This window comes from Suricata suricatta, chromosome 14, assembly GCF_006229205.1.
Source record: "Suricata suricatta isolate VVHF042 chromosome 14, meerkat_22Aug2017_6uvM2_HiC, whole genome shotgun sequence".
NCBI lineage: Eukaryota > Metazoa > Chordata > Mammalia > Carnivora > Herpestidae > Suricata > Suricata suricatta.
Genome location: NC_043713.1, coordinates 82101491 through 82119821, shown reverse-complemented (window position 1 = coordinate 82119821; position 18331 = coordinate 82101491). Strand labels below are relative to the sequence as shown.

The following is an 18331-nucleotide window of genomic DNA, read 5'->3' as shown; positions in this document are numbered from 1 at the left end:
TTATTTGCCACATTAGAATTTAAAACTGAGAAGTTTAAAAATTATTTATCAATTCATTTAAAAATAACAATAACTCCATTATGTAACAATATTTTTTATGAAAGGATCTATATTTTCTGAAAAACTGTAGTGAGAAGAGTGGCATAGTTTTACATTTTTGCAAATTTTTGTTCTCTATGTGTGGCTTAACAGCAGATGGCTGAATTCTCATATCTGCTCCTGCATTCAGCCTGTTGTGACCTCGCATGTGATGTGGTTCCTGGTTTCTCTACTAGTAGAGAATGAGAGTGGAAAGAGCAAATGTTATCTTAGTTTTAGAGTGAAAACAGTTTTGACCTCGTGAACTCCAGGAAAACATCTTGGGGCTCCCTAGGAGTCCCCAAGACACGTTTGAAGCACCTGTGGTCTAGATGACAGGACTTCTAAACAGCACGTGATAAACTGTGTGACTGGACACATGTTCACAGTGCTTGTGAGCGTGGGGTGCGAGCAGCCAGCCAACCCAGATGGCTGAGGAAGGCTTCTCAAGGGAAGAGATGTTTGAGATGATTCCGGTAGTTCCCTGGAAGGAGACAACAGGGAAAGGACAGCGAAGGGCATCACAGAGGAAGGAACAGCATGTGCAAAGGGTTGGTGGCCTCTGTTTGGGGGTACAGACCTACCTTTGGTGGGTGTGAGGGTTAGCAGCGGTGCTTTGCCTGGGGCTTGTCAAGTGCAGAGCTCTAGGTAGGCCAGGCCTTCAGTCTGGCTCCTCTCACAGGGTAGGGCTCCGGGCTCCAGGCTGGCTGCCCTGGGCTTCTGCCTAGGCACACTCTTTCTCAGGGCTCTTGTCCTGTGGGTGTTGGTCGGCTGGGGAAGGTGAGGATGATGTGGGGAGAGGCCGGAGGATCAGTCCAGCCAAGGAGCCTGCCTTTGTGCCTTCTCGAAGGAGAGAGATGGTGGCTGCAGGCCACCAGCACTTGTCACACTGTCTCACAGGATCAATTCACTGATGCTTGAATCACCCATCTTAGAGGAAGCCCGAAGACACCTGTTTAGTGAGGGGCTCTGGGTCCTGGCAGGATCTCCCTTCTCCCTACTGCCTTGTGGCATCTGACCTCTTCATCCAAGGCTGTTGCCAGCCTGCCTGTTTGTCCATGCATCAGACATTTCCTGAGTACCTACTATGTGCCTTGTCCTGTACAGGGCACCACAGAGGCAAATGAGGTGGATACAGCCCTTTGCAGAGAGGGAGGAATATAGAAATCAGTGACAGGTGAAAGCAGGATGGCCCTTAGAGGAGGACAGAGAGAACATGCCATGGCATTTCCGGGCAGGGTGATGTCTTTTTCTGCGGGGGCAGGAGGTCTTTGTGGAAGAGTCGGAAGAGCCCAGACAGAATTCGAATTTTCACCCTGTGGATCAGTTTGTTGTCTCCTAAGAGACAGGTGGATTCTTATTGAAGCGGAGATATTTTCTTGGAGAGAAATTAAAAACAATTTTTTTAAAAGTAATTTACTACTCCCAACGTGGGGCTCAAACTCATGACCCCAAGATTAAGAGTTGCATGCTCTACCAACTGAACCAGCCAGGTGCCCCCAATCCCCATGGGAGGACTTTTTCCTCTCCTTTTTGTAGCTTCCTTTCTGGGTGTTTTGGACCCTTGAGGATTGGGCTAGAAGGTGTTTATTTTCCAGATGGCCATTTGGATTGCACACACTGGGTTTTTTCCTGTGCCTTCGTCCCAACCAGGAAAGCCAGTGGAAAGCGCAGCCCTCCTGTTGGCAAATGCAGTCATGTGGATGCTGCTCTTCCCCACTGCCTCATATCATTTCTCTCTGTTCCTCTCCCCTGCTCTGTGTTTGCGGCCTGTTCCGTGTGGCTGTGCCAATAGGTCCTGGATGACCCCAATGAGGACCATCTGTACATGGGTAAGAGAGCCCTTGCCTTCTGCTGCCCATGCTCAGGCAGCTGCACCTGCCTTTGAGCAGCCCCTGCCCCTGGCATCTCCCACCAAGGACAGACAGCTTCCCCTTTCCCGCTGAGGCTGAGGCTGCCTCCTTGCTTTGAAGCAGGAGGTGGAAGGGAGCGCTTGCTGGGACTTAGGAGGCCCTGTTTATTCATTTGCAAATATTTATTGAGCACCTGCTAATGCTGGTTCAAGGCTCTTAGGATGCACTGGTGAGTGAGAAAGATGAGGCTTCTGCTCTTTAGAAGCTTCCATTTTAGTCAGGGAAGACAGATTAGTCAACAACTAGATAAACCAGTTAACTTCAGATAGATCTTCTGAAGAAGGTTAAAGAGGATGACTTGAGAGAGAGGAACTTAGGGGCCACTTCACATAGGAGGTGATGACTTGGCACCTGAATGTCAAGGACACAGTCAGGTTGCATCTGGGGAAGAGCATTCCAGGCATAGGGAACAGCAAATGCAAAGGCTCTGAGGCTGGTGAGAGCTCAGTGTGTTTGAGAAAAACAGGGGAGGGGCAGAGTAAACCAGGGAGAGGGGGTGGGGAGGGGGGTAGAGAGCCTGAGAGTCCCCAGTGGGGCGTATGGAGGCTTGGAGGGCACTGCACAAAGAAATGGAAGGACTCAGGCATGTCCTCAGAGACTTGATTTTTAGAAGCTGGTGAGGAAATGGGGCAGCCCTGACTGTAGGTACTGATGAAGGAAGGAAGGGCAGGACTAATTCAAAACTGGACAGCAGACTGTCGGGCCCAGGAACGCATGATCAACAGGTTACATGTCCTTGCCACGTGGCTTGTGCGGGTGTTCACATGAGCCTGTGCATTTCAAGTGGGTACAGATGGCAGCTGGGAGGGATGTCCAGGGGGTGAGGGGAGTGGCCATGACCGAGGCTGGCCTGGAATCCAGAAGTCTCCTGGATGATCCTGGGATAATCTTTTGTTGCACAGGAGCGATGGATCACCTGGGGTCTCGTTTGAAGGGGTCTGGTTTGCAAACAGAGCTCAGAACTGTCTCCTCAAGTAGTTGCCATGGTTCAGTTCAAGAGAATGTTGTAGCTTAGGACATTTTATTTTTCACTCCCCCTCCTCTTCCCCTTTCCAGGTTTTTGTTATAAAAAATGATAAGCCTTCAGAAGAGCTGAAAAACCAGTTCAGTGAATGCCTGCATATCTTCTACCCTGAATCAGCAGTTAATAATTTTTTGTCATGTTTGCTTTATCAGTTTAGCCACACACCCATCCTTTTTTTGTTTTCTTTCTGAACTATCCAAAAAGTAAATTAGCAGACATCTTGACATTGAAGCCTCTAAATACTTCAGTGTGCATCTCCCATAAGATCATTCTCCTCTGTGGTCATACTGCCGTTATTAGGTCTGAAAAAGTTAACTTCCGTTCCCTAAGAGCATCTAGTGTACAGTCCATGTTCAGATCTTAGAACTTTTAATACCTTCTGTTAGAAACAAGTTAGAGGCTACACAGTAAATAACATCAGATGTTAACTTTAAAAAGTTATGTGAGAAACATTTTTAACATTTAAACAACATTATTAAACTGTGGACAATAGAGACTGCAAGATTTCTCAAAATGTGGTACCATCACCACTTTATTGTTTTTTTTTAAGTTAATTTATTTTGAGAGAGAGAGAGAATGAACAGGGGAGGGGCACAGAGAGGGGGTCAGTGGATCCTAAGCGGGCTCTGCCCTGACAGCAGAGATCCGATGCAGGACTTGAACCCACAAACCATGAGGTCATGACCTGAGCTGCAGTTGCAGATGGCCATACCATCACCACTTTAAATTTATGAGATGATTCTAGGTGATACATGGATGGATACTTAAAAAACCTTTTTAGACTTAATTTACTATTTTATAGGAAAAACTAGAGCAGCACAATAACTCGTAATTTCACGGATGTCATTATCCAGGATAAGGCTCAAATTTTTAAAACTGAGTCATTTAAAGAAAAACATGAAACAAATAATAGTTTATGTGGTAAACATATTAGGCAAATAAGTGAAGTTTGGGGAGCTATAGCAGAAATCCTAAAACGTAAAAGGTAATTTTTGGCCCAGAATGGCATTCTCAGCACAACTTGCTCACTTGGAGCTCCTGATGTGACTCCACATGGCTTTTGCCTATTTCTGAGGAGTTTGGTTGTTCATTCAACAAACATAATTTGTCAGGCCCTGTTCTAGGTTTATCAGAAAAAAAAAGAACACCCTGCCCTCGGGGCACTTTATCACTCCCATCAGGACAGACAGACACCCTCAGTATAAATCTTATGCTTCACCTGCGAAGGGGACAACACCATGGAAAAAAGCAAACCCAAGCAGGATCAGGGGAACCCAGAGTTCCAGTTTGGGGGACTGGGAAATAGGGTGGCTCCTTTAGATGCTTCGCCAAGGTGACATTTGTGCAGGGCAGTGGGGACCAGATGGCAGAGGACATTTTATACCATTGTAAGATTTTGCCTTTTACTGTGAGCCAGGAGTGAGCCATGGCGGGGTGGGGGGGGGGGGCGGTTGAGCAGAGTTGAATGAGTATAAAAAGGACCTGACCCAAGCTTGAAAGAGGAATTTCCTAAGCCATTTGAACCAGCAGCTTCATGGACAGAGTTTTTTTCTTATTGAGGCAGCGGTGTAGAAAGGAGCCAGCCTGACTTTGGGTATGCGATTCTAGTGAAAATACTGACATGGTTATTTTTTAGTTTCCAGGCACAGACGTATGTGTCGAGGACAGACAGGGTAGCACGTGAGACTGGGTGCAGGTATCAGCAAGGGTCCCACAGCTGCGGGCCTGACCCCCAAAGAGTGTGGTCAGTGTTTCTAGAGGCTAAAAACTCCCCAGCCACAGAAGTGACCGAAAATAGACCTGTTTCAACAGGCTGGCTTCCTGCAGGCCAACTAAGTTATGGTGCTTGGGAGGAAGCACAGAAATTCGTGAAGCAGCTCTTGAAAGTTCTGTCTTCCATAGCGAAGGTGGGATAGGCCAGAGCTGAGGGGACCAAGCTCCTGTCTGTGGACACCTTACCTTCAGTGCCATTGCTTTTGCTTCTAACCACAGCCTGAAGCCACGGCTGATCTGCCCCAACTTCGGTTTGTCCAGTGCTGGTTGATGAACCTGAAGACAGGAAAGGGCCCTAGGGAGTTAAGTTCCTTTTCTGGTCAGAACCTTTAAGCTTGTTTTTTATTTTATTAAAAAGTTTTTTTTTTAACTTTTTGAGAGAGAGAGAGAGACAGAACATGAGTAGGGGAGAGGCAGAGAGAGAGGGAGACACAGAATCTGAAGCAGGCTCCAGGCTCTGAGCTGTCAGCCACAGAGCCCAACACAGGGCTCAAACTCATGAACCATGGTATCATGACCTGAACCAAAGTTGGACACTTAACCAACTAAGCCACCCAGGTGCCCCGTTTTAAAAATTTATTTTCTTAAGTAGGCTTTACACCCAGGGTGAACCCAACGTGGGGTTTGAACTTACAACCCTGAGATCAAGACCTGAGCTGAGATCAAGAGTCGGATGTTTAATCAACTGGGCCACCCTGGCACCTCTAAGCTTTATTTTTATCTGAGGAGCTGGCTCTTTTCCCTCAACCACCTTAGACCTTAGAGATCTTTGAAACAACCTTTTGGTTTCTTCTATAAGAAACGTCAATGTGGGTAGATGATTTCAGAACAACAGACAGCTCCAGAGTCCTTTTCCACTTGGGTTTGAAATTCACTGTGTGAATTTTTCACTTCTTAAAGTCCCAATTATGTTTGTCCAAGCAGGACAAAATTAAAATAACTATGCAACATGACCCAGTGATTCTACTCTTAGGTATATATACCCCAAAGAACTGAAAACAGATATCCACCCAAGAACTTGCATATGAATGTTATAGTGGCACGATTCACAATAGCCAAAATGTGGAAGCAACTCAAATATTCGTTAGCTGATGACTGCAAGCACAAAATGTGGCATATCCACAGTGGAATATTAGCCATAAAAAGGAAGGAAGTAATGACACATGATACAATGTGAATGAACATTAAGTGAAAAAGCCAAGTCACAAAAGGTCACTTAGTGTATGATTCCACATATATGAAATGTCCAGAAAAGGCAAATCTGCAGAAATAGCAATCAATTTAGTGGTTGTGGGGGAGGGGGCTGGGAGAGGGGAATGGCTGCTAATGGGCACAGGGTTTCTTTCTGAGGGGGTGAAAATTTTCTGGAACTAGATAGAGGCACTAGTTAGTTGCTCAATACAGTGAACACTAAATGCCACTGAATCGTAAACTTTAAAAATAGTTAATTTTACATTTTGGAAATTTCACCTCCATTTTTTAAAATGCAACAAAACAAAACAAAAAGGCCCATCAACAACTTGTGCGTTCCCTGAACACAGCTTAGCTCATACTTGGTGGTTTGGAGCGGGGACCCCGCACACATCCAGGACCGGGAAGAAGCTGGCACAGTGGGAGGTGTTTGCACGTTGTGCGTGAATGGGAGCCACGCAGGGCGCTGTTTAGGAGGAAGGGGTTGGGTTGGCCTTTGAAGTGGTGAGGAAATTTCTACCCTCATCTCTTGCCCCAAGTCTTGTTTTGGGTCAAGAGTCACGAGGATGAGTCTGAGGGTGCCCACCACGGGGTGTCGAGTTAGAAGAACTCGGTTCTAACACGGGGTGAGGGGTTAGAAGAATCTACAAGCATTCTTGGTCTGTAGCCTGACACAGCCTGGCGGCTTGGAGGATGTGGGAGGGGTTGTTGAAACATGTGCTTGTTGTTTCTTGAACCAAAACTTTCCTGGGGTTCTGAAGACCCCTAGGCCTACTTCTTTGGGTCTAAGTAAAGAGATGTGGGGTTGTGTCCCCTTAGACCTGTTCTTTGGCATAAGGTGGCTCGGGACCTGGGTGTGACTTAAGAGGACGTAGTTTAGTATCAGTTGTATCTCTGGAATCTCCGAGGTGTGAGTGGAGAGAAGAAAGGAGCCCAGGGGTCAGCTCCACCTGTGTCCCATCTCCCTGCTTTGTTTTCCCCTGGCCGGGAAGTCCTTGGCAGTTTTGAGGATTAGAAGTACAGCCAGGCTGGGGTCCCAGGGACATCGGAAATCTCTGACCCCTAGCCTCCTGAGCAGGACCTTGACCATGAGTGGACTGTTCCTTTCCCCAGCCCCAGTATTCATTCCTGTGTTCCTTGGTGTTTTTATGGGCAGTTGGGAGGTAGAGGAGGAGGAGGAAGATGGATTTCCAGTTTCCCAATGTAATAATTTGCCCCCTTCTCTTCCCTACAGTGTTTGAACTGGTCAACCAAGGGTGAGTGTCCCCACCCCTAGTGGGTATGACGCCTGAAACTTCTTGAGGTGCAGGAGCTTCTTGAGTGAGGTGGCGCTTGGTTTTGCTGGTGAGAGAGGGTGAAGGCCAGTGTGTCTGGCTTGCTTCTCATGCATGTGTCGACCTTTCAGGCCCGTGATGGAAGTGCCCACCCTTAAACCACTCTCTGAGGACCAGGCCCGTTTCTACTTCCAGGACCTCATCAAAGGCATAGAGTACCGTAAGCAGGGCCCTGTGGGAGGATTCTCATCCAGGGGTGGTTAGCATCCCAGCAAGCGGATGGCAAGTGGGAACGTGGAATTTTCCTCCTGGAGTTTGAGCAGATGGGTGGGAACTAGAATTGTCTGAGATGCAGTCTTGGACAGCTGCAGAAAGCCATGGCCCTGATGAGCAGAAACCCTTCTTTCTGCCATAAAAATTAAGAACACGAGTGATAGTGGCCATTTTCCCCGGCACTTTCTGTGGGCACCAGGCTCTCCTAGGGCCTCTATTTGCACTGTCCCTTACTCCCAGCAATCCTGGGATAGGGATCCTGTTAACCTCCTAGAACCTAAGTTTTCTTATCTGTAAAATGGGATCTCAGCAGGGTTGAAATCAGCCAGTACATATTAATAGTTCAGATTGATGGGTGTCCTTTCTGCTTCTGGTTGTTAAACATTTTGTCCTTTAACCTGGCCTATCACGTAGGATTATCATGAGATTTAAATGGAGTAAATGAGAAGCACTTCATACAGGGCTAGGCCCCAGACGAGGCACTCAACAAATGGAATTGCTGGCCTTATTATTGATGTCATCATCATTGTCACCACTATCACCAAAGAAATGCAGTTGGGTTTTCCAAACTGTAGGTTGTTCTCTCCCATGGAGTGGACATCCAGGCAGGAACAAGTTAAGCAGGTCCCCAATCCACACTTCTGCTGGATCTGCTCCAGTCATTGTTGGTGTGGTGAGCAGCTTGAGTATTGGCATTAGTAAGTGAAAATATGACTGTCACAAGTCTTGAGACTTCTAGCTGGAAGCAAGCCACGCTTAGCAAAAACTCTCTATGCACCATCGTCAGCCACAACTTAGACTAGCAGGCAGTTACTAATTATTATTGGCAGTCGGTGTTTCACTACTTATTTCTGAAGACAGGAGAACTTCCTTAAAGACACTCTTTCTCCCTTATCTTTTAAAGCCATGGTTGTCCAGCAAATTTGGAAGGAGAAGGCTGGGAAAGGCCTGGGGCTGCAAGAGAGCAGAGGGGTCCATGTCAGTGTTTCTGAGTTCTGTGGGCCACGTAGTGGTGCTCCTGCCTCCTCTCCCATCTGGTGTCCACCCTGTCCCCAGTACACTACCAGAAGATCATCCACCGGGACATCAAACCGTCCAACCTGCTGGTGGGAGAAGATGGCCACATCAAGATTGCCGACTTTGGCGTGAGCAACGAGTTCAAGGGCAGTGATGCGCTTCTCTCTAACACCGTGGGGACACCCGCCTTCATGGCACCTGAGTCGCTTTCAGAGACCCGGAAGATCTTCTCTGGGAAGGTAGGTGTAGACCTGCCTGAGATGTGGCAAATTTAAGTGGCAAAATTCCTGCCTGAGATGTGGTAAATTTAAGTGGCAAAATTCCGACTCACACTGGCTTAAACTGGATCCATTGGATCATGAAAATAAAGAGTGGCTTCCAGCTCTGCCGGATACAGGGATTCAGTCAGGAATTCATCTCTCCATCTTTCAGCTATTTTCTTGAACTGGTTTCCTGCACAAGTGGGTGGGTCACCTGCAGCTCCAGGCTACTTTCTGTCAGCTTACCAGACTCAGCTGAAAGAGCATTCTTCCTTTGGGAAGAGACCTAGCAAAAATCTTGGGGTTGGCGCTGATTGGCTCAGCCTGGGTCACATGCCCATCTTTGAACTAATCACTGTGCCTGGGGAAAGAGGTGTTCTTATTGGCCAGGCCTGGGTCATGTGCCTATCCTTAAGCCAATCACTATAGCTGGTGGAAATGAAGTTCTTATTGGCCAGGGTTGAGGGGGGTGGGATCATTCTCACCTTAACTTCCTGGATCAGGAGTCAAGAAGGGGTGGTGGTGTCTTAGAAGAAGGCAGGAAGCTATGATTCTTCGCTGGGCAGAAGCATTAGACATCTCCTCCCTGTCCCTTGTTCCCTTACACAAAGCTTTCTTTTTCTTGTAGGCTTTGGATGTTTGGGCCATGGGTGTGACGCTGTACTGCTTTGTATTTGGCCAGGTAACTTGGTGGGGTGTCCTCTGTCCTGAGTGTTGCTGGTGGTCCCCTGGTTAATAGTTACCCTTTCAGGGAGACTGCTTATTCATTAAGTTATATCATTTCATTTCCACCTTTAGACCTGAATATGGAAAGGATGGCTTTCCAAATGTACCTGCCTGTATGTAATAGTCCTATCTGTGAAAAATTATCTGTTAAAACAGAGGGATTGGCAGAGGCTCCAGAGGTGGTAAATAGTTGATGAAGTTAGGGCAAGAACCGCAAATGTGCTGCCTCTCTCCCCACTCCTGAACCGGAGACTCACATATCACAAATCAATAGCTGCCCTCTTCCTGAGCCCAGTACTGCTTTGATGTACTTCTCAGCAGAGTGTTCCCAGAAGCTGTTGTTTGGAGGGGTAGAATTGGAATGGAAGTGAAAATCCATTTGGCATTATCGATTTAGGGAGTGCTGTCTTGTCTCTTTGTTGTTGTTTTATGTTATTGATATTTAGGAACTTCAGTTTTTAACTCTCAAGTTCAGATTAATTATTTGAGCAATAAAAGCATGGACTTTTCCTGACCATGAACTTGTGCTTTAATTGAGGAAAGCTAAGAGATCCATCTCATGGTTTATAATGTCCTCCTCACCAGTGTTTGATCAGAAAACTTTCAGTCATATAGCAAAGTTGAAATAACTGCAGTAAACACCCACACAGCCACACCTATGTTCTACCATAAACAATTCACTCTGCTTGCTTTATCACATGTCTGTCCATCTTTAACCTGTCTTTTTTTTTTTTACGCATTCCAGAGTAAGTTGCTAAGATCTCTACACTTCCTCCAGATGCTTCAGAATGCAGTCGTTAGCCAGAGCTCACTATTTTTTTTGTAGTTCTCCCCCACTTTAGTGTAGAATGTACATATAATGAAATGTACAGATCTTAAGTGGTTAATGATGAGTTCTGTCAAATGGATACCCCTGTGCAATTCAAACTCTGATCTCAAGTCACTGCTTTTAATGAAATAATTTCCCTTGGACAGGAGTGGACCAGGTTCCATTTTGTGACCTTTTCCAACCTTCTGAGCACCCCACATGAAGGCTTCTTTTTCCAGCATGGTACCTGAGCTCCTCCTGGGTCAGGTCCTCCACTGAGTGAGAGCATTGATTGTCACCTGGAAGGTGGTGCATGAACAGGCTTCAGAGTCAGCCCAGTCTGGACTAAGTCTCAGCTTTGCACTGCCTCGGACATGTCAGCTCTGTGAGCTTCTGTTTTTCTCTTCTGTAAAATGAGAAGAATATTTATTGTTTCTTAAGGCTCTGAGAGGGTCACCAGAAATAATTCAAGTATTCATTAACTCGACAGATATTTATCAAAACCCTGCTTTGCACCAGGGATGTTCCTGGGCACTGGAGAATGAGCAGGAAGCAGAACCATACAGAAATCCCTGCCCTTTTGGAGCTGACGTTCTTAGTGCAAGAATTAAACAGTAAACAAATACAAATGTACTATAATGTCAGGCGTAGGTGCTCTGATGAGAAATCACATGGCATCAAGGGGGATGGTCTGCTCTAGGCAGGAGCTCAGGAAGGCCTCCCTGAGAAGGTGACCTTTGGTCAGACACCTGAATGATGGGAGAAAATGAACCATGTAGATGTTGGTGGGAAGAACATTCCAGGCAGAGGAACAGCCAATGAACTGTTGGTTCTGAGGAACCTCCGTACAGGGGCCTGACCCAGGTTAAGCAGGCACAAATCACTGCTGTTGCTGCTACCTCTTATGAATTGTTCTTAGTAGTAGTATTGTTTTCCTGGCAAGTGGGTGGAGAGGAGCATTTGCTTCTGTGTGAGCAGGTAAAGTAAAGCACAGCTGCAGTGGGATTGGGAAGGGCATTCCTGGTTCTTCTAGAACTTGGGGGCATAGGAAGTGCTTCCTTGCTAGACTGGGCTACTGTAGGGACATTTATTTCTCTACTGTAACCCACGTGAAGTGATGCCAGCACGGGGCACCCATTGCAGGACTGATGTGCCAGCCAGTGATGACTACTCTGTCCCTGGCCTCTCTTTGTAGTGCCCGTTTATGGATGAGCGGATCATGTGTTTACACAGTAAGATCAAGAGTCAGGCCCTGGAATTTCCAGATCAGTGAGTATTGCCTGTCTGTCTCAAGTCCCCCTCCTTGCCAAGCCCTTGGTGGTCCTGTGTATGTTTCCCACCCTTAATGTGTCTTCCACCCCCAGGCCTGACATAGCTGAGGACTTGAAGGACCTGATAACCCGCATGTTGGACAAGAACCCAGAATCAAGGATTGTGGTGCCAGAAATTAAGGTACTTGGGGGCCACTGCTCTGCCATGGGACGTGCACCAGGGGTCTGGCCTATGTCCTCTGCTTGGAATTGTTTGGCTCAACCCTACCGCGGCCGGGCCCCACGCCCCTCCATCCACAGCGCTGCACCCTCCTTGGCACCGCTGCCCTCCCATGCCCTCAGTGTCTGGGCTGCTGGGTGCTGGCGGTGGCAGGGTGTGGGAGGAGGGCTTGGACTTACGTTCACTGTGATTGTGGAATTGGGATCTGCTGCCAGTGGGCAGCCAGTGCTCACTCCGATTGGCTTGGGCTGATGGCATCCACTGTCCCTGGACCTGACCAGACTGGGGCCTGTGTGCTCCACACCCCAGCTGCCGAAGGCCTGGGTCCTTTCCTTGACCCTGCCTGTCCCTTTGAGGAATCTCCGTGAGGGTGAGAGGAAATTAGTGAGCAATCTGACACCTCCTCCAGGACCTGCTGAACTCCACCCTTTTGTAGAAAGCACTGTTAGGAGAGGCCCCTGTGCACCCTGTATACCCTGGCCAATGCCACATGCACATGTCTGACTCTTTAAGAAATCTAGAGGTTTCCTTCAGGAACTCCGAGGCATCTCGCTAACTAGCATTTGAAGAGAGGGAGGCCAGATGGTTACAGATAAGGGTTTAGATCCCCAGCGGTGGGTAGTGCGATGGGAAAGACCCCTGCCTGGGTCTTCTCCTGACTGTATCCTTCTGAGTGGCCTCACTGTGCCTCCCCAAGCCTGTTTTTCCCCTTCTGTGAAATGTGGAGGATCTGCCTGCTCTGAACAGAGCCTTCCGGGCAGCAGGGAGAGTTGTTGAGGGGTGATGGGTGCTCCTTGGGTCATTTCCGCTAAGACCTGGGCCAGCTGGAGAATGTGGTCTGGTGCACATCCCGGCCTCGTGGCTCCTTCCCATTCTCTGTTTCTCTGTCTTTTCCACGTTTCCTCGCATCTCGCTCACCCTCACGCTCTGCCTGGCTCGCCAGCTCTCTTGCATGCCTGACCTCAGGCCACCACCTCTGCCCTCCCGCGCTCCCTCCCTGGCTCCGCTTGCTGGCAGGGCCTTGGTTGTGCTCTCCTGCCTCTGGGAGCCGGCCGCCCGTCCCTCACCCCTCCTGTCATTCGTTGAAGCTGCACCCCTGGGTCACGAGGCACGGGGCGGAGCCGTTGCCATCGGAGGACGAGAACTGCACGCTGGTCGAGGTGACCGAAGAGGAGGTCGAGAATTCGGTCAAACACATTCCCAGCCTGGCGACCGTGGTAAGGCGGGACGAACCAGTGATCCAGCACAGGGACAGCCTGAGGCAGGCCGGCGAGCACAGGCCGGGACACAGGCGGGCATCTCAGAAGCAGATATGGGGCCTGAGAGTCAGGGGATGGCTGGGTCTGTCCCTCACCCACAGCCACCAGCCTCTCAGCCTTGGTCACACACAGATCAGGCCAGGAGGCCCCTGCATCTTGTAGCTTTAGTTCTGTCTCCCAACAGGTCCGATGTTAGTGTGCAGAGGGGGTACTCCTCGCCACAGATCGTACTGCCCCTTCCGATTCCTGCTTTCAGAGCATGTCAGGTGGTGCAGGAGGGGGACCAGGGCAGGTGCCAGGGTGGGAGTCAGAGCTGAGGTCTCCAAGGTGGGAGTCCCATCTGGCTGGCCCTTCAGTCCCCAGAGTGGACAGCTTAGCTCATCTCACGTCTGCGTGGACATCTACCAGGGCGAGGGGCAGGAGCTCCAAATTCATATGCTCAGGAGCTACTGGGCCCCTTTTATGGCCTTACATTTGGGTCCTGACCCAGGAAAAACAAGCCAGAATGTGGAGTCCTCAGGCTTAACCTCGGAGACTCTGGGAATCACCCATTTGCCAAACTCCTGCCCAGGGGGGCTTCCGTCTCCAAGAGGGAGACCAGTATCCTCAAGGGCTTGGGGTCGGGGCAGCAGTCCCAAGGGCAGAATCCACCCCACTAGGCCACCTTGAAAGCCCTGGGGTGTGTTTGGCCAATACTGGCCCCAGCAGGCAGGCAGGGCCCTGGGCTCTGGGTGGGGCCTGCTGAGACTTTACAAAGACACCAGTGGCCTCAAGTAACTGCCCCTGTTGGAGCCAAAGCCTGGCTCCTTTTCTCCCAGCTTTGCACTTCTCCCTCCTGCTTCTCCACACACTCTCTCCTTCTTCCAAAACCTGCCACTGGGAGGGGCATCCATTCACATCTTCCTTCTCCTCCCCGACCTGGGGCCTCTGCATGATCTTCACTGGTAAAACTCACCCACACTCACTCTTTCTCATCTACCCACGTCCTGTGCCCGCAGAGGGGGAGGCAGCCGGCGTCGAATCCCAGTGCCCACCACGGGTTATTTCTGTCCCAGGCTCGAGACATTCTTGGGAGAGGATGTCTGACCCTAGGGGTCTGGGAGCAGGGGTTACAGTGATGAGTAAAACCAACATGGTGCATCTGCCATCCTGGAGAGGCAGATGCTGGGCAAACAGCCAGCAGATAAATGTATACTGTAATGGGGATGCAAGGTGTACCCCTAACGGGGCATGTGTAGCCCTAAGAGGGGGATGTGACCAGTGTGATGGGTTGGAAAAGGCCTCCTGGAAGAAGCAGGTGTGTGCTGAGAAGATGGCAGAGTGTTAACTGGGCCGAGGGCAGAGGGAAGAGCAGACATGGTGATCCTCTGGTGGGAGGCAGCTAGGCCCACAAGAAGCTTTAGAAAGCCAGGGCCACTGAATCAGGGCAAGGAAGGTGCGGGGGACAGTGACATGAGTCTGGGCAGGAGGTGGGGCCAGCCCCCACAAGCTTTGAGGCCACAGCCAAGATTTAAACCTTAGTCCCATGAGGTGTAGGGAGCACCTGCAGGATTTGAGTCAAGGGCGTAGGACCATCAGAGTTGGCCTTGGAAAGATCCCACTTGGTAAATGGACTGTAGGCACCAGGGAGGAAGTGAGGGCTACCGTAGCCATCCGAGGGCAGGGGCTGCAGTGGGGAGGGCCAGGTCCCCTCCTGGCACCCGGTATGTTCCAAGCACAGGGTTACAGAGATGAACAGAGCACAGCACTGGCCCTCATGGGGCTTCTGGCCTCGTTAGAAAGACGGAGTGGGAAAACTGGCCCTGCTGTGCCCTCACGTGGTGACAGGCCAGGGCAGAGAAGCCAGAGTGGATGGTGCACAGAGAAGCCCCTTCTGCTGGGTCCTGAGGGCTGGGAAGGTTGGCTGCTCTGACAAGGCCACAGAGAGGGGCGGGGCGCATGGTCTCACCAAGGGACCAACCCTTGCAGAGGCACAGAAGGAAGGGACTGGTATGTTCCAACAGCCACAGAACACAGACCCAAGGGAGGGAGCATGAGTGTCTTGCTGCAGGGCATGGCCTTCATTTTCTAAGTCCGTGGTTTCCTTTTCTTTTTTAAAGTATTTTTTATATGTTTATTTATTATTGAGACAAAGAGAAAGATAGCAGGAGTAGGGGAGGGAGGGAGAGAGAGGGAGACACAGAATCCAAAGCAGGCTCCAGGCTCTGAGCTGTCAGCACAGAGCCTGACATGGGGCTCGAACCCACAGACCATGAGATCATGACCTGAGCTGAAGTTGGATGCTTAACCAACTGAGCCACCCAGACGCCCCTTCCTTTTCTTTAACAGCATAGCATTCATGTAACATAAAATTAGCCATTTTATTTATTTAAAAAAAAATTTTTTTTAAATTTATTTTTGAGAGAGAGCACGAGCAGGGGAGGGTCAGAGAGAGAGCAAGACACAGAATCTGAAGACAGGCTCCAGGCTCTGAGCTAGCTGTCAGCACAGAGCCCAGCACAAGCCCAAACCCACGAACCACGAGATCATGACCTGAGCTGAAGTCGGATGCTTAACTGACTGAGTCACCCAGGCATCCCTAGAATTAACCATTTAAAAATGAACAGTAAAGTAACATTTAGTACACTTACAGTGTTGGGCAACCATGACCTCTGTGGTCCTGAAACGTTTTCATTCCCCCACCAAAGAAACCCTGTACCTGTTAACAGTTACTCTGTTCTCCCCTCCTCCGGGCCCCTAGCGACCCCCAGCTGGTTTTCTGTCTCTCTGGATATGCCTTTCGCGAGCATTTCATATCAGTGGAATCACACAGGACGTGGTCTTCCGTGTCTGGCTTCTTTTGCTCAGCCTTGTGTGCTTGAGGTTCACCCAGCTTGTAGCACGCCATTCCTTCCCGTGGCCGAAGAATACGCCTTAGTGTGGATAGGCCACATTTTGTGTATCCATTTTTCAGATGCTGGGAGTTTCCACCTCTTGGTAAATCAGTGTTGTTTTTGTTTTTTTAAAATAGATTCCTTCTTAGCAGCACTTACACAAAAAGAGTCCAGCACATAAAACAGCTTGAAGAGAAACCATGTTCTGCTTGAAGGGGTGGAGGTGAGAGGCTTTCAGGGGCTGAAGTCTTTGCCTTGAAAATCCCTTCACAGGATCCAGCAGCCAAAAGCATCACCAGAAATGACTAATTCGCTCCCTTGCTCCAGAACCTTCCTTGGCTCTCTGGCCAGCAACAGTATAAGTTCCAAAGTTGTATGGGTGAAAGATTTTAATTCAGGGAGTGAGGGAATCTGATCTGGGTTTTGGAAAGGATGGGACAGATCAGTAGGGGTGAGCCGGAAGACTGGGAGGCAGAGGAGGGAAGCTGAGCCAGGGTCGTGGGATGTGAGGAGGGACGGTACCTTTTCCCGAGAGCTCCTCTCAGGCAGGTGTTTGCCAACCAGGCAGGGGGCCCAGTCTGTGTTAGAGTGGGTGCAGGGGCACACGAGCAAATTCCCGCTGCTGGCAGTGAGCAAGCCTGCCCTCACCGCCTCTCAGACGTGGATGGACGTTTGGTACCTCCCGGCTCCGTCGCCCTCACGCCACACCGCCTGGCGCCCTGGGATGCTTCTTCAGCAACTTAGACCTGGTCGGGTGTTTCCCGTCCTCCACTAAACTGCAGCTGCCGGAGAAATTGGTACCCTTGCATGGTGCCAGTGGGCATGTGCGGTGGTGTAACCCCGTAGAAACCAGCCTGGCAGTTCCTCAGAATGTAAACATGGTCATAACACAATCCAAGAATTCCAGTCCTGCATCTGTACCCAAGAGAAATGGAAGCATTTTGTGTGGAAAACGTGTCTGCGCACAAAAACGTGTGGCCAGATGTTCATAGCAGCATTATTCACAATAGCGGAAAGGTGGAAATGGCCCACATGTCCACCCATGGATGAATGGGTAAACAGAACGTGGCCTATTAGTACAAAGGAATGTTCTTCGGCAGTGACGAGGGGTGAAGCAGATACAGGCTGCAACAGGGTGAACCTTGAAAGCATGATGCTCAGTCTGGTAAGCCAGACGCACTGTGTGGTTGCACTTGTGTGAGATGTCCAGAATAGACTGGTCCACAGAGACAGAACTCAGATCCGTGGTTGCCAGGGGCCTGGGGGAGGGGAAATGGGGTGTGGGTGATGTCATTTTCTTGGGGTGAAGGAAATGTTCTGAAGTTGGTGGTGATGTGAATATACTAGAAACCATTGAACTGTAATTTTTGTTAATGTTTATTTATCTTAGAGGGAGAGAGACAGAGTGCGAGCAGGGGAGGGGCAAAGAGCGAGGGAGACAATCCTAAGCAGGCTCCAGGCTCTGAACCGTCAGCTCAGAGCCCAAAGCGGGACTCGAACCAACGAACCGTGAGATCATGACCTGAGCCAAAGTCGGACACTTAATGGCTTGAGCCCCCCAGGTGCCCCTTGAACTGTACACTTTAAAATAGTGAACTTCCTACTGTGTGAATTATATTGAAATAAAAACGCAGCTCCTGTTAATTTGACCTGGAGAACATAGTTGGGTTTCTTGTCAGGGTGGTCATCGACAGCTTTCACTGAAAATAAAGGCCCAGAATCGAAGATGAGACAGGTTGATGGGCCAGGAGGGCACATGCAGCGATGGCTCAGGTGAGACAAATGGTGTCAGATGTAGGGACACTATGAGGAGGAGGACGGATGGTGCAGGCCAGCGCCTCTGGAGCACAGGGTCTCCCTGGGGCTCTGGTAGACCAAGACCGATTAAGACAGGAGAATGTCAGACCAAGGAGTTTGGACCTTATCTTACTGACAGCCAGAGAGCCATGAATGGTTTTGGGTGAGGACTAGTCAGATTTGGTGATGGCTTTGGCTTTTATGTCCTGGGTGGGAGGGATGCCAGCCAGGGTGTTTCAAAGGCCGGTCACCAGCCACAAGCTCTGGGAGAGAAGGGAAGAGGGAGATAGCACCTGGGGGTGGCACAAGGAGGATGTTGCCTGGAGTCTCCCGCAGGTGGCCTAGCTTTCTCTTCTCTCCTTCAGATCCTGGTGAAGACCATGATACGGAAACGCTCCTTCGGGAACCCGTTTGAGGGCAGCCGGCGGGAGGAGCGCTCATTGTCAGCGCCTGGGAACCTGCTCACGTGAGTATCACCTGCCTTCCTGTGTGGTAGGGGGCCGGAGGGCAGCCCTGCCCAGCGCACTCTGCCTGGGCCCATCCCTGGAGCGACTCAGACCAGACCTTCCAGGCA

General features: G+C 49.7%; 1 protein-coding gene across 5 annotated transcripts in view; it reads left to right on the top strand.

Moving 5' to 3' along the window:
- CAMKK2 (calcium/calmodulin dependent protein kinase kinase 2) overlaps positions 1 to 18331 on the top strand; it is a 42904-nt gene that overhangs the window by 18295 nt on the left and 6278 nt on the right. For 3 of the 5 annotated variants that reach the window (XM_029922825.1, XM_029922824.1, XM_029922827.1), the window contains exons 7-15: positions 1874 to 1910; positions 7214 to 7235; positions 7385 to 7473; positions 8583 to 8782; positions 9432 to 9485; positions 11533 to 11606; positions 11702 to 11789; positions 12917 to 13045; positions 18123 to 18223. In XM_029922825.1, the coding sequence (XP_029778685.1) occupies positions 1874 to 1910; positions 7214 to 7235; positions 7385 to 7473; positions 8583 to 8782; positions 9432 to 9485; positions 11533 to 11606; positions 11702 to 11789; positions 12917 to 13045; positions 18123 to 18223 (794 nt within the window). The remainder of the gene's footprint in view (positions 1 to 1873; positions 1911 to 7213; positions 7236 to 7384; positions 7474 to 8582; positions 8783 to 9431; positions 9486 to 11532; positions 11607 to 11701; positions 11790 to 12916; positions 13046 to 18122; positions 18224 to 18331) is intronic. The other 2 variants (XM_029922826.1, XM_029922828.1) reach the window with 1 other exon arrangement.